The sequence below is a fragment of the Linepithema humile genome, chromosome 1 (assembly GCF_040581485.1).
Source record: "Linepithema humile isolate Giens D197 chromosome 1, Lhum_UNIL_v1.0, whole genome shotgun sequence".
Classification (NCBI taxonomy): Eukaryota; Metazoa; Arthropoda; class Insecta; order Hymenoptera; family Formicidae; genus Linepithema; species Linepithema humile.
Window position 1 is genome coordinate 3,853,823 of NC_090128.1, and position 14,752 is coordinate 3,868,574.

Sequence of the window (14,752 nt, forward strand, 5' to 3'; positions counted from 1 at the left end):
AATCCTGATAATCGATCCATGCGCACGTGATCTCCCGAAAGATTCCGACGTAGGCCGACCGGTGGCTACTGCCACGCGATCTATGCAGGTGATTCAGGTCATTGCCTTTTCCATATGACTTGATTGATCAATCTAGGTCAACTATTAATAGCACCTCCGCATTCCACGCATTTCACGCGGCGCATCATCAGTCTATTTATAGACGGCGCACGTGCCGAATTTTCAAAACGCTGTAATTCAGCGAAAAATTGACGACAATTAATTTCGCGAAATTTTAATTAACTGAAATGAATTACTATCTTAAACAATGCTAATAAATCTGAAGATTTTGAGGATAAAACGATAAAAAATATGATAATAATTTATCTGTCGAAATTAAAATTATTTTCTAATGAATTTTGTAAGGTGAAAAATATTTCGTGTTGTGTTAACTGTACAGAAAGCAAGATTTACCATAGCGTTTAGGGATTGTTTACGTCACGCTGTTTACGCATTCCATTCTTTCACTATCTCTTTCTATCCAGCTATTATATGTTATCCTACTTCGCATTACCCATGTATCTCTTCTGCGCATGTTGCCTAAGTCTTTGCAAGTCCTTCAAATATCCTGTGGTATTTTGCCCCTTATTAGTCGCACGCGGCACTCGTACGGGTTCGCACATCGAGCTATCTCTTCCCCTATCACTCACTATTTTCCCTTACAGTTTTCCGCCTTCCTCTCCCTTTTCCATCATTACCTGTTACGTACATATTGTTCGGCGCAGAGTGCCGAACGCGTATTCCGTGCGACTTCGATATCCGAGTTATATCTTTGTCCTCACGACAAAATCGCGTCGGGAGTGTGTAAAATATCGTGTCATAAAATCGTAATAAAATGCGTAATAAAAATCGGGAGTGCCGTTTAAAGGGTCGCGCGACTTTTGTATTTAAAAACGCACGCGTACAATGCGTGTAAGTGTTTAAAAGAATTATCGTGAAAATTATTCGCGTTGCGATCGCGTGTGAGTGTTTTGAAAAACTGCGAGGGCTGCGAAAACTGTGAGAACTGAGAGGAGGAGGAGGCTCAGAAGGAGCATCGGGCACCGGCGGAGCAACTTTACGGTAAATAATAATTCATTCATTTGTTGAAAATGTTGTAAATATTCATTACTTTGAACGCAACTATAATCTTGATTTATTTTCGTATTTTACAGATCATCAAATAAGCCGATCAACAGAACGACAATTCCGCTGCTGCGCATCGATTGGTGAGTTAGTTTAATTTGTCTTTTATTGTTGAGATAGTGGATCAAACAATAGTGTAAAAATATACATACTTTCGAGACACTTTGCAAACCTTTATAGTAATTATATCAAAATTTTCTCAATTCTCTAATTCAATATTCTCACGTATTTTTTTTTTTTTTTTATTTTGAGTTGTACGTACATTTATTTTTAAAAAACGAAGTACTTGTTCTTTTAATTATATAATTTTATATTAGATTATAATTATAAAAATTATTAGAAAATATGTAACCTGCAAAATGCGTTATATATTTATATATTTTTATATATTTTTTTATACAAGAAAAAATATAGAAGAAAAGAAATATTAAAAAAAAAAGATTATACATAAAATTAAAAAAAAAATTATTAATACACGGAAAAAAAGAATTTGCTGCCGCTAATATATTTAATATGCAACGATTATTTTATTGCAATAGCAAAATTCTTTTTTTGTGTAAATGTGTACTTTTATTTCTTCCTTCCCTACGGTAAGTGATTTACTTTTTTATATCTTTCCAGGGTTAAATATTATACAAATTAGCGTTGAAAAGCAAAAGCAAGAAAATGTTTAATACATATGGACGATTGAATAATGGTCGACTATCAACACAAATTTCGGACGCAACTAGCGGAAACTGAGCCGAGCTCTGCACTAGCGTTCCACGAGAAACTCCCGAACGGTCGCGCGTAAAACTCCCTCTCGGATTTTGGATGCAATTAGCGGTAACTGAGCTGAGCTCTGCGCTAAGCATCCCGCGAAAAACTCCCGAACGGTCGCGCGTAAAATTCCCTCTCGGATTTCAGATGCAAATAGCGGTAACTGAGCTGAGCTCTGTGCTAAGCATCCCGCGAAAAAACCCCAAACTGTTCCGTGAAAAATTCTCAAACGTTCTTGCAAAAAAATTCCCCCTCGAATTTCTTTCTTAGAGAAATATAATTTGCACACACGAGTGCGTAACGCGAAATAAAACCTAATTTTTTTTACGTAATTTTTCTATTAGACAGATTTTTTTATTGGGTAAAATTTTCTATTAGGTAGAATTTCAGGTTAGATAAAATTTAAAAATTTTTTTAAATTCTATATCCTTTCTAATTCTTTACATCAACAAACTCTGAAACTTCTTTAGCAAATAGTTTGCAATTTGTTGATGACGAAGATAATGACAAAACTTCGGGTGGGCAAACAGTAAAATTTTCTTTCGAAAAACGAAATTTATATAATAAATAAATACTTTCTAGATTTTTATTAAACGTTTTTATTTTTTCAGGTGTAATTTGTCAGGTATGATTTTTCAGACTTTTATTTAATGTTTCTTTATCTTTTATATTTATATATTTTATATGTATATGTATATCTAATTAATGCTTTTAAAAGTTTCTTAGCATGTGCTGTTTGATGACTTCATGAAAATTTTAATTTTCTCTATCTATATTTATTTTTAGATTTTAACTTAATATTTTAATTTATCAGATTTTAAATAATTTTATTTTTTTAATTTTTATATAGTGTTTTTATATCTTTTATATTTGTATATTTTATATGTTTACATCTTTTTAATGTTTCTAAGGTATTTTATTCATTGTTATTCTTTGCTATTTTCTCTATATTTATAATTTATTTATTTTTTTGTAATATATATATGTATACAATATTGTACATATAATATTGTAATATAATAAAAAAATATATGTATACATATTTGAAAAAAAGGACAAAATGACTTACTATGCAAAGTGTATTGTACATGTATTAATCAGCAATTATTAGTGCTTTGATATAGCTATCTTCTATCACTTTCTACCAACAAGAAAAATAACGTAAATTTGTAGAAAAAAATCATATGTATTAAAATCGTATTATATATCGATTTAAAATACTAGGTATTTACACAATATACAGATACATGCACAATTATCAATTATTACATGTTAAATTAAGTAGTGTTCATTAACTCTTCATCTTGTTGGATTTTAATATTGTCTTCTATTACTATTGTTCCAACATGATTCACGGTAACATACAAGTATGTATATTCATAATTGCCAGATTTATTCTGTAATCAAAATTGAATTATATATATATATATATATATATATATATATATATATATATATATATATAAATCTCATTTGCAAATCATACTAATATACTTACTTCCTTTACTTCCGCATATACCGTACCACGTCTTCTCGTTCCTTCTACATAAAACTGTATTTTCATATATTTAATACCCTGCTTAATGTAGTACATGTGACTGAAAGAAACATACATAGAAACATTATTTATATATTCTAAAAAATAATTCAAGTATTTTTTATTGTAATATTTTTTATTTATACGCAACAGAACTCACATATACAAAAGTTATTAATAAATTTCATATAAATTTCAAATAAATATATTACTTCAATATACCTTATGTGTCTCCTGCGGCCACGTCGAGTTTCATCTCCATAAGCCTTTACAGGTGCTCCAAGAATATCCATAACTTTTGGATGTTCAATACAACGGAGTCGTGCTTGACTATAGACAGCATATGGACTTTTGCTAGAAAATAGTTCGGAAAATAATGCATAAAATATCAAAGCTGTGATTCCAATGCCACCTATAATCACCCCTAAGTACCCAGCAGATTTTAAGTTTTCTTTAACTGTAAAAAAAAAAAAAAGAAATAAATCATTGTATAGTAATATGCAATATAGGTGATGTGAAATTTACCTACTTCTGCAGTGCCAATCTGTATTTTATTGTTAGTTTCATTGGAATCAACTTTTGTTATAGATTTCTTTGTTGAATACCAAGCATTGTGTCTAAAGACAATGCTATGGCAATAAAATGTATTTGACATGACCAAGTGTCTTCTCTGAAAAATATGATTTAATACTCTTGTTGAAGCCATATCCTAAAACAAAAATAATTAATGATATAAATCTATATATTGATTAATGATATTAATAAAATATTAAATACACTTTTACTTTGCAAAGTTTATATAAAACTTTACAAGAAAGTAATGTTGAAATTCAGTTTTTTTCATAAATAGAAAAGAAAACAAGTCAAAATATACAGAATGTGTTGTAACAAAGTAACTTACGCAGTAGTACACAAGTTTTTCTAGCAAAAATTCTACTAAAAATAAATTCTTGAAATAAAGTAGCTGTATTGCACAAGAATCATCTACTTATAAAGACCTTTGTATTATGACCTATTGAAAAAAATACTTTTGTATACTGTGTAAAGATAACAAAAAACCTATCATTACATCTAATCAGCCGGTGCCAGAGCCGGTACAAAACAAAGATAATCCATCTAGTGGTGATTGAATGAAACATATTTTGGGGATCTTCAGAATTTTCAATTTTATTAACCAATTAGAATTTTGGACAAATTCTGAAACTTGAAATACCGGCTTAAGGTTTGATCATTGTGCCCTCTAGAAATAGCGAAACACATTGCAGAAGTTATCTCGAGCATCAACAAAATATTATCTTAATACAGTAGGAACACGAATTCAGAGACTAATAAGATTGAAATTTAAACCACCTGCTTAAAATTATTAATGAGGTCTGCACCACATCAAAGATTAGTCATGGTTGGCGATCGTGATGGGTAAATATAATTAAAAATTTGCACTGGTTAAGATTGGTTAGCTTTATCTCTCACAAAAATAAATCATTCTGGCTCTATAAATTTTATTTTATGTATTAAAATTAGTACCTTGAGGTATTAAAATTAGTCTTAAAGTTAGAACCTTGAAATAAAGGAGAAATCCTCAAATATAATCTAGAAAATACAATATTTAATAGAAAATTAGTTGTCTAACAATTACCGTAATAATTTATCTTTAAAATTTATTCATACTAGGTTGAAAGAATTACTGAGACGTAGATTAGTGGAGTGTGGCTGGCGAGATCAAGTAAAGCTGATCTCAAAGGAACTGATAAAGGAACATGGTCACGATATCACTTATGATGCATTGCTATCCACAGTAACAACCAGAGCTCGTACACTTGTGCCGGATTCAGTAAAGAAGGAACTGTTACAAAAAATCAAGAATCAGCTAATGGCTCAAGAGGAAAAATTGAAGATTGTAACAGATCGTTAAGAAATTCACACATATTATTGTTAAACTTTGACAATTTTTTATCATTACAATTCATGACATAATTGTGAAAGTTATGATAAAACTTTTCAGAAATATTACATATTCCTTAATGACTTAGTGTGACACTTGACGTAATTGTTGCACTAAAGCACATTTACATATAAAAATAATTGTTTACAAAAGCAAAATGTGATATGTATTTAATGACTAATTGGGCTATATTTTTAAGAAATATATATAATACGAATGTAATGTTATTTTATTTTATATCCAAACAAATTAAAATTGCATTATTGCAGCTAGTAATAATTTAGTTGCACGTGTAATTCTAAAAAATGTTATTGCGCGCGTGCGCGTTCATACACACATACACAGTCTTATTCATTAGTAACGTTCTTCACCAGCAGATAGCAACACATGCGTCAATTCCAAATTGAGTAGAATTGGGTTAGGATATTCATACAATAATACTTTGTCGTTTGGTTGATTTTTGATCCATTAGAATTTTTCAGTGTTGAAAAATTTTAGCCAGTGATAGTATTGTGATAATTTACTGTAACCGTTAATAGCTAAAAGATGTTGATAAAAGTGAAGGTAATTATGCTGATTTGACAGACCCGGTTTATCGAAGTTTGTACCGGTTTATTGTAATAATAATTTTAATTTTGTTTCAGACTCTCACAGGAAAAGAGGCAAGTATCTCGAAATCAAACAGTTTCATAAACCAAGATGACGCAGTTGCTGCATGATCAAGATTAAAAATTATGATAATCTTTATCGCAAAGACTAACTTTATTTTGTTGTGTTGGTCGAAGAAAAATAATTCTAATATTTGAGTTTATATCAAAATTTATATTTTAATTATATATATATCTCAAAAATTTATAATAGCTTAGAATATTTTATTTTGGAAGTTGATAAAGCTTACAGTTAAAAAAATAGGACTTGCAAAAAATATACATTGCTAACATTCATCATGATTGATTATATCATTCTTTTAGATTGAAATAGATATAGAACCCACGGACAAGGTAGAGAGGATTAAAGAAAGAGTGGAGGAAAAAGAAGGAATACCACCACAGCAACAGCGATTAATATTTTCTGGCAAACAGATGTACGTATAAGTATTTTAATGAATTCGATTTATTGCAAGTACAAACGTGTTTTTCTAAGTGAATCAAATACAAACGTCAATATAATTATAACGGGCTGATTTTATTACATATTTGCTTGTATATGAAACTCCTTAAAGCATGGTGTTACGCATAGTCCAACATTACAAGTAACGCAATAATAACGCGATTCCCTTCTCAAGCCTTTCAATGAACATACCTTGCATTTCCTCGTGGCATTGATCTTCTTAGCGGTTGGAGGTGCATACTCGGGGAAGTGATGATCTATCCTTAAGAGATTATTGGATAGTATGCTTGATTCATCTGTTTTGTTTCACGTTCCTTTAGGTTCTACGCTTAGAAAAGATATTAGAAATAAAAATAAATATTAAATATTAGGAAGAGCAATTTGGAAGAGAATTATTTTACTTCAAACAAGGGAACAGAATGGATTAATTATTTTTAATTCTTATTTTCTAATTCATGATACGTTAATCCATTTCATTTTCTTGTTTTGAAATGAAATAATATCAATTTCCTACTTCTAATATTTAATATTTATTCTTATTCCTAATATTTTCTCTATTGTGCGTGGGGCCTTAATTACGACAATATTTGTGTTATTCTTAATATAACAGAAATAGATTTTTAACAAATAATACATATAAATGTAAAAAAGTCTTACGCTTTGCTTTGAAGAAACTTCTTTAAACTAAATGTAAGCTAGAAATAAGTAGTGCATTAAAAAAATTATTTACATTATTGAAATACGATCAATCTATAACAAATATGTTAAAAAATCAATGAGGATTGTATTTTTTTCTATCAGGAACGATGAGAAGACGGCGCAAGATTACAAGGTCCAAGGAGGTTCAGTACTGCATTTGGTACTTGCATTAAGAGGAGGTTGTGCATACAACATGCCTCGTCTATAAATTAGGGAGGATATGAAAGACTTATGAAACTAACAGGAGAGAAAAACGAAAAAGCAGCATGTTTATGATCGGTATATGCGCATTTATTCACGCAAAAAGAGCAAAATCTATGTTATTCTGTAAAGAGTAACGTAGAGTGGCTACGTGACACATTTATAATCTAAATAAATATTTAATAAAATAATTTAGTCATTAATAACAGCTGTGTTTCTAATTTAAATTCTTTCTTATGTGAGCCGCTTGGGTTCTTATCAGAATCTAAACAGATTAACTCCACTTTTTGCAACTTTGCACCAAAGCATAAGATTGGTACTTAACTTTTCATCAAAATAAATAAATAAAATAAATTGGATGGAGTCAGTTTGGCTTTTGAGCGGCTCATATAATGAAAATTAATACAATTTTTATATCATTTAACGTGGCCTATTTAATAGTAAATACGAGTTACATATATCTTTAGCAAATGTAATGTAAAAAAATTGGAAAAATGTCAAGTTAAAGTAAATAATGTTTCTCATTAAATTCAAAATCTTATAATAATTTTACACAAAATAATTCTGATCGGTAAAAGATGTGCAAGACCCAACCCGAATTATGTAGCACTAATAAATGTGTATTAATATATTAATTACTAACGTTAGCAAATTATTTTTTCCTATCTTGTATCAAAACTATTATTATTTGAAAGTTAATTATCAATATTTTAAACTAGAGGAATTATTTGTGAGAAAATTGACTTAAGATATGTTGGAGATTCTGTTGTCAACTAGGATAACAAGTTTTATAGATAAAAATAAGGCAAAAAAAGCACTTTATTTGCTACAGCATGCGGAAGGAGTATCTTGCGAGATTATATCATGTTACACACAACCGTATTTTTCATATCATAAAAATCAGGAACTCTCCGATCAGTTTCTGTGGTATCTACTGTTATGCGTCGCCCGACTCCATTTCGTCTTGAACACACGCTGGCAGATGTTGCAATAGGCCGCCGAATTAGACGAGTCCTCGTGCTTGGACGTGATGTGCCGCAGAAGAGCGTGTTGCGTCGTAAACGAAACACCGCACTTTTCGCAGTACGACATCGGCGCATGGACGCTTCTACCCAGAACTGGCGTCTTCAATGATTCTATAAATGCATTCCTCGATTTATCTAAGTGCTCTATACGTACAAATTGTCCTGACATTATCAATAGGTAATTCAACCTCTTCAAAACACGTGTATAGTCGAACGAGTAATAATTCTGTTTATATTGTGAACTAAGATTTAAATAGCAAAAAACGCGAATGAATAGCAAAACCTTGTTCCTTCATTAAGTTCAAGTGGACTTTTAGTTGAGGAAAACTGTAGATAAAATATCATAAATTAATGCAAAAAATAAGAAACTTATTTCTTCGCTAAATAAATTATAGGATCTCAGGAAAGAATGAGTGTACATGTTGATATTAATTTATTTCTTTCAGCATACAACAACGTTACGAATAATATTGATTTATAATTAATATTGTTGATTTTTTTTCAAATTATCGTATTTCATCGTTTGATCCATTCCAGGACTTCAAGGAAGTGAGGAATAATTGGAGTTTTAAACAATTAAAATGTACAGACTGACTAAAAAATATGAGGGAGACGTTTTAAAGTATTAAAGGAACTTTGTAGATCTAGGAATAATTAATCTTAACTTATTGGGAATTAAACATAATGCAACACTAATTATGATGTACGAATTTCGTACTACGAAGTTTCGATGTACGAGAGAGTGTTTCTCCATCAGAAATTCTTTTATTTACATTACTGCGATAACATTTGAAAGCGTAGTCTTACACGATCTTTTAATTAAGTTATAAGCTCACAATTATGATACCGAACGTAACACATACCCGAATAGAGAACGCAATATTTCGTGCTATCGACACAGTGTCTCACGATATCTACAGTTAATTTCTAAACTCGCTGCGACTACACACATCCGCTGTCTTCTTCCTGCGAAAAATTCATCCTTCCGGATTGAGACGGATAACTTTTGTTGATCTGTTATTCTGAAACTTTTCGAGGTCCTCGTTTCAACGGTGGATTCCTTCAAAGATGGACTTCGAAATAGTAATTCTCATGCCTCGAAGAGTTAAACAGCTTTCTTTAAGACAGCTTCTTCGTTCTTGTATCGCAACATACAGAATGGAGAATGAAATTCTACCAATAAACTTCCAGGATTGGTAAGAAAGATTAAGAAATCGAGAGTTTCTATAAAATATTGTACACAAAGTGCAAAATTTGTTTTAGGCCGAAATTTCAGAATAAGAAACGAAATCAAACAAATCAATCTTTGTAATGCAAAATTAATAATATTAATTTTCTTCTCTAATTTTTCTCCAATATTTCTGTTGTTTCTAGAAACTTCTAGAAATTTATGGGAAGAATTTTCCACCATGCTATATAATAAATGTATCCATATCTGTATTCCTTATCAGTACTAAATTCTGTAGATTGTTACATCTCTTTTACTAAGATATACTAATTACCTGAATCTTTGCATCAAAACTTTAACTCTGAACACGCCTATGTAGGCAGAATTATGTTTCGAGTTTTCCTTGTAAGATCGAAGACTTCTTCGTTCGTGTTTCTACTGCAGTTCGCACAAATTATACTTTACGTTTTCCATTCCAACTATTTTATACCTCAATCGATTAAATTTTATTTTTACCTCCGTTTATCTTTGCACGCTTCGTCCAACCAAAAATTATGATGAGGTCTTTGCTGACCAAGCTTTTCTATCGCGCGAGATTCATACGTCTTGATTCTTTATATATTTTATACTTTTTTGGTGCGTAAACCTGTACAATTTTTTTTTTTTCAATCTCGCGATACGCGATCACGATTTATTATACCTCTGTCACAGGAATACTTAAACTTTGTTGCACAATTCTCAAGTTGACTAGAAAATAATATCTAAAATTTATATTTTAATCTTTTATTTATTATCTAATATTTATTTTAATGCTATAAAGACAACATTATTTTGTAACAAAAAAAAAATAGAGTATTGTCTTTTGCACATAAAAAATTAATATTTTAATACATAAATGACTTCATGAATACTTAAAAAATCCATTAAGTATGTCTTCGAGATTTAATATTTCGCAAAGCTTGAGAATTCCTGATACAGTTTCTGTGCGACAGCCATACCGTACGGCCATAAGTAGTTGAACGCTTTCACAGCGGCATCATAAATTCATTAAGTGTCAATCATCATTATTGGTGATTCTATGTTCGTTTAGTTTAGAGCGTTAAAAACGTAATTAACTGCACCTCGCAACGCGATCCTCTAAACGGCAATTCACGAATTCAATGAGGCATTCGTTCTAGACGCGGTGACGCGGATTCTCGTGCTACGATCAACAACTATGATTACGATCACTTAATAACTACGAGTAAATAGTCAGGTGCGCAAGTGCGATGTCACTCTCGAAAACGAAACGAAATGCGGACGCACGCACATGTACGTCATATACTCGATTATTGTACTACTTGTTGCATAATACTCTTGTATGCCCTCGATAAAATAAAGTATCCCCGCTTGCGAAATCGCTCCTGTATGTATGTAGTTTACTTATTTAATAACAACAACAACGGTAACAGCGACGTTTCATATTCAGATCTGTCTTCGGATAGTTTACGGACGGTCGAAATCAGCGCTTCCCTAACGATAAATTATACGTTAATCTTTCGGATTAAACTATTGGCATTAAATAAATGTAAATCACTTAAAAGTAACTTGAGAAATAAATATTTAACAATCCTTATAACATTTGCAATGTTTCCGTAAGATCGTATACTTATAACACATTTAGAATTTATCACTTTGATTTCGGAAAAATTCTTACACTAAATAAGCTATAATATATTCATACTCGTAATAAGAGCTAAAAAAAAAATAAACTAAATTACAAGCAGCTTGGCTTCTTTCTTAAAGTAAACGAAAAATCTGAAATAATTGTGATTTCTTTTTTGTGCTGAGAAACGCTGCTTTCGCGTTTTTATACAGAGACAATGTTTACACGAGGCCGGTAACAGAATTAACAACTACTTTTCGGATGCTCTGCATCGCTAGATATATCCTTGTCTATGGTAAACATCTGCAGGAGTTAATGCGTAAAATGTAAAACCAGGTATTTGTGTGTAAGGCACTGTCTATGCGCTGTCTCGACAGCTGAAGCTGAAGCTCGATGTACACTTGAAAGTCTCACAGAGTTATCTATCTCGTTCTGTCAAAATCTTGTCTGCAATTTTTTCGATTACAGCGGAGGTAATTCGCGGTGAATTTCCACAAAAACAAAACAACAGTTGAACCATTCGGGAAGATAACTTACTAAGATGATGCAACGGCCAACTTTTTTCGGTGCACATCGAGCCCAAGAGAGTCGTTTGCAAAGAAACTTCGGCACGTGAGGTAAAAACGTGTAAACAGAGTCCGTGTAATGTGTCGGGGGTGTCGTGGCTGCGGAGAGAGGATTATACGACGTTTGCGGAGCGATGTCCCGCGAGGACATGGCGGCCGCGAGAGAAAGAACCCCCGGGTGCGTGTCGAGGAATATAAAAAAATAACTTCGATCCGCGTTATAGAGTCCTGTGCGAACGAGCGATAAAGATCTCGATAGTCTAATGTCCCATACAGTAATGACTAGAATCCTTCAAGACCGCCGATTTATATATCCGGAGGAGAGGCGACTCTACAGCTCTCTATATATAGACTTTACGCAGATATAACAAGGCTGTGCGCCTTGCGAAACGCGATATCTGCGCACGCGAGGATCTCACAAAGTCCTCCTTCAGAATATTTTTTTTTTTTTTCGCCAACAAAAATCCTTACAAAGAGACACTGAATTTGCTGCGTGTATACACTTCGCGACATTTTGCGATTCTTCTGTTTTCTAAGGTCTCGCGTTTGCGAAGGAAGAAGCTGCAAATATAATATACGTATGTGTGATCCCAATCGAAAACCTTGTGCGATAGAGCCGCCTCCGTTCATCTGTGACGTATACAATATTCAGATCCTTAAACACGTATCACTGAATTTTCGCCTCTCAACACGCCTAAAGCGCGAGAAGTCGTGCGACCCGCTAATGTAACACAATCGCCAACTGCGCCAATGCACACTTAGCGGAAATACGCGCAAATACAGCAAAGCTAGACACATCAATTTTTTTTTCCGCACGGAAAACGCATCTAAATGCGAGCCAACCGCGTGTGCCGGTAATCAACGGATCGAGGCGTCGTCGTCTCGACCGTCTCTCGCGAAATCAAGTATATCGAAGCGCAACTATCCACTACCTTTCAGCGAAGTGATACAGAGTGTACCTAAAATATTCCTTTAGCAATATCCCGGAGCAGCGCTCTGCGAAAAACGAAGCGAAAGCTCCATATAAATGGACCAAAATATTTGCCGCTTACGTCGGACACATCCCGCATTGTCACGGCGGATGAACAGGATCGATGAATTTGAAAATTAGTCCATTGTGTATCTGAACTGATCAGCTTGTTTTTATATCTTATCCTAACATTCTTTTCGTATTTTTAATTTTGAATTTTCCGTTTCATCCTTTATTCACCCGCCGTTTTTGCACTCGTTAAACGTAACGACAAATTTGCGAATCGACGAAGATGCGTCATTCTTTTCGCTCGATTGTACAAATATTTGATACGCCAATAGAAAACCCATCGTATTAGCCATCCTTGACGGAATTAAAGTATGCACGTTCAAATAATCACGTGTTATCACTCCCAGTTTGTGAAAACTAGTCCGCTCTCGTAACAATAATCGAGTTCGGTTAAACGATGTAAAATTATATATATAAAAAAAAAAAGGATCGCTAACTTTAATTATTTGGGAGGAAGAGGTGTGAGATAAATGTCCTGCATTGTATCTATCCAGTCGAGTCCAGCCTTCCTTTCTGCCATCTCGTAACATTGCTTACACAATGATTCTCTTAAATAAAAAACTGTTGATTAACATATTTCCCAGGGAGAAACGCGTCCTCCGAAAAATCAAATCACGTATTCGCTTGCACGCGTCGCGAGAATAAATTAGCAAGCGGATTCAGGCGCGTACATTTTACTCTACGAGAGCCTCATCTTCAAGAATTACACTCATTTAGCGAAGAATGACGAATGTGAATCGGATGATCGTCATCTTAACACTACCGCCAAGTATCTCACAACAGTGCAACTAACGCAAATCAGTCTGTAAAGTATAAATATTTTTGTTCCATTTTGCAGTGAGAGAAATATCGCTGAAAAATGAAGATTGCTCTTCCTGTCTCTCTGGAAAATAAAAGTTCAAGCCCGCTAAAGTTCAAAAAGTTACGCGGCATGGAAGAGATTCGAATGTAGTATTAAGGTGACGAGACACTGCCGCGGCCGGCAGTGGCGAGCTCTCGCATTCATTTATTTAGCAAAACGCACAAAGCACCGCGGCGCTGAGCGATAAGCGAGAAGCGACGTCGCTCGAGCATATTTAATAATAACAATAACGATCGCCGCGACGATCGATATCCATGTGTTTCGAGGGAGAGAAAGGTGAATACGCGGCAACGGCGACGCGCCGCGGGATCTACGAGTCCAGTTCGCTTTTCGAGTTGCGCTGCCTGTGGATCGTTTTTTGCCAGGGTATTTGGTGTTTCAGGCGCATGTGACGCCGCAGGTCGGTTCTACGACTGAGAGTGGTGTGGCAGACGATGCAGGTGGTCTGGTTGCGATGCACTTCGAGGTGCTGGGTCAGCGAGGCGAGGTGCCTGTAAACGTTTCCGCAGAGTCGGCACGGAAAACGCCCCGGGCCCTGCATCACCACCTGACCGGTTGTATCGCCAACGTGCTTCCGATTGCGTCCCACCCCCCCTGCAACACATTAACACAGCCACGTGACCCGCCGGTTCCTCATCATCAGTTATCAACAGGATTACAGTCGGGGGCGGGGCGGTGGGAAGGGGCGGGGGGTGGGTGGGGGGAGGAGGAGGAGAGACCACAGGTGGACGAACGGATGGAAAAGGGACGACGGAGGGGGGAGGGTGGGAAATGGTGACACGTTAACACAGGCCACCCATTACGAGGGGATCGTCAGTCGATTACTGGTGACGACGTGTAGAGATCTCGAACGCGATTAACCCTTTAGCCATCACTATCGCGAAATTTTGTTGATAGAGCTTGAGAAAAAATGCTCGTCAAAAACCGCTGCTCGAATTATGACGTTTCGTCAAAATTTACAGAGAAAAAATTTCCAATCTGTGTTGATCGCGTGAGGGTGCTTCGACAATATTCCAGCTACCCTCGTCGTTAGGG

General features: G+C 34.1%; 4 protein-coding genes across 7 annotated transcripts in view; 2 read left to right on the top strand and 2 right to left on the bottom strand.

The window, feature by feature from the left end:
- Positions 1 to 2,984: 2,984 nt before the first annotated feature.
- On the bottom strand, positions 2,985 to 7,276 carry LOC105674477 (mitochondrial import inner membrane translocase subunit Tim21-like). 3 transcript variants are annotated; one of them, XM_012370810.2, is made up of 5 exons: positions 4,362 to 4,707; positions 3,986 to 4,169; positions 3,683 to 3,917; positions 3,422 to 3,521; positions 2,985 to 3,320 (listed from the first exon to the last, which is right to left on the bottom strand). In XM_012370810.2, exons 2-5 carry the CDS (start codon positions 4,164 to 4,166, stop codon positions 3,201 to 3,203), a joined length of 636 nt encoding a protein of 211 aa, XP_012226233.2. In that variant the 5' UTR covers positions 4,167 to 4,169; positions 4,362 to 4,707; the 3' UTR covers positions 2,985 to 3,200. The 3 variants fall into 3 exon arrangements, with proteins under 3 accessions (XP_012226233.2, XP_067206990.1, XP_067206997.1); XM_067350889.1 differs by lacking the exons at positions 3,986 to 4,169; positions 4,362 to 4,707 and adding an exon at positions 6,705 to 7,276 and having other exon boundaries at positions 3,683 to 3,814; XM_067350896.1 differs by lacking the exon at positions 4,362 to 4,707 and having other exon boundaries at positions 3,683 to 3,814; positions 3,990 to 4,131.
- Positions 4,707 to 5,624, top strand: LOC105674478 (enhancer of yellow 2). The gene is made up of 2 exons (XM_012370811.2): positions 4,707 to 4,876; positions 5,132 to 5,624. Exons 1-2 carry the CDS (start codon positions 4,827 to 4,829, stop codon positions 5,370 to 5,372), a joined length of 291 nt encoding a protein of 96 aa, XP_012226234.1. The 5' UTR covers positions 4,707 to 4,826; the 3' UTR covers positions 5,373 to 5,624.
- On the top strand, positions 5,766 to 7,618 carry Nedd8 (Nedd8 ubiquitin like modifier). The gene is made up of 4 exons (XM_012370812.2): positions 5,766 to 5,966; positions 6,047 to 6,064; positions 6,374 to 6,486; positions 7,314 to 7,618. The coding sequence occupies exons 1-4, from the start codon at positions 5,949 to 5,951 to the stop codon at positions 7,417 to 7,419; spliced, it is 255 nt and encodes an 84-aa protein (XP_012226235.1). The 5' UTR covers positions 5,766 to 5,948; the 3' UTR covers positions 7,420 to 7,618.
- A 595-nt stretch (positions 7,619 to 8,213) lies between these two features.
- LOC105674476 (protein bric-a-brac 2-like) overlaps positions 8,214 to 14,752 on the bottom strand; it is a 31,279-nt gene continuing 24,740 nt past the window's right edge. Inside the window, exon 6 of one of the 2 annotated variants that reach the window (XM_012370808.2) lies at positions 8,214 to 8,548. In XM_012370808.2, the coding sequence (XP_012226231.1) occupies positions 8,328 to 8,548 (221 nt within the window). In that variant the 3' untranslated portion in view covers positions 8,214 to 8,327. Of the gene's footprint in view, positions 8,549 to 8,853; positions 14,312 to 14,752 lie in introns of those variants that run through there. The other variant, XM_012370807.2, reaches the window with a different exon arrangement.

Bases quoted from the DNA above. Each gene is read 5' to 3' on its own strand.
- LOC105674477 (XM_012370810.2), bottom strand. From the start codon at position 4,166: ATGGCTTCAACAAGAGTATTAAATCATATTTTTCAGAGAAGACACTTG. The intron at 3,522-3,682 runs GTATATTGAAGT...TGTTTCTTTCAG, and splicing joins GGCCGCAGGAGACACATAAG to TCACATGTACTACATTAAGC. The intron at 3,321-3,421 runs GTAAGTATATTA...TTTTGATTACAG, and splicing joins TATATGCGGAAGTAAAGGAA to AATAAATCTGGCAATTATGA.
- LOC105674478 (XM_012370811.2), top strand. From the start codon at position 4,827: ATGAGGTCTGCACCACATCAAAGATTAGTCATGGTTGGCGATCGTGAT. The intron at 4,877-5,131 runs GTAAATATAATT...TATTCATACTAG, and splicing joins ATGGTTGGCGATCGTGATGG to GTTGAAAGAATTACTGAGAC.
- Nedd8 (XM_012370812.2), top strand. The intron at 6,487-7,313 runs GTACGTATAAGT...TTTTTCTATCAG, and splicing joins ATATTTTCTGGCAAACAGAT to GAACGATGAGAAGACGGCGC.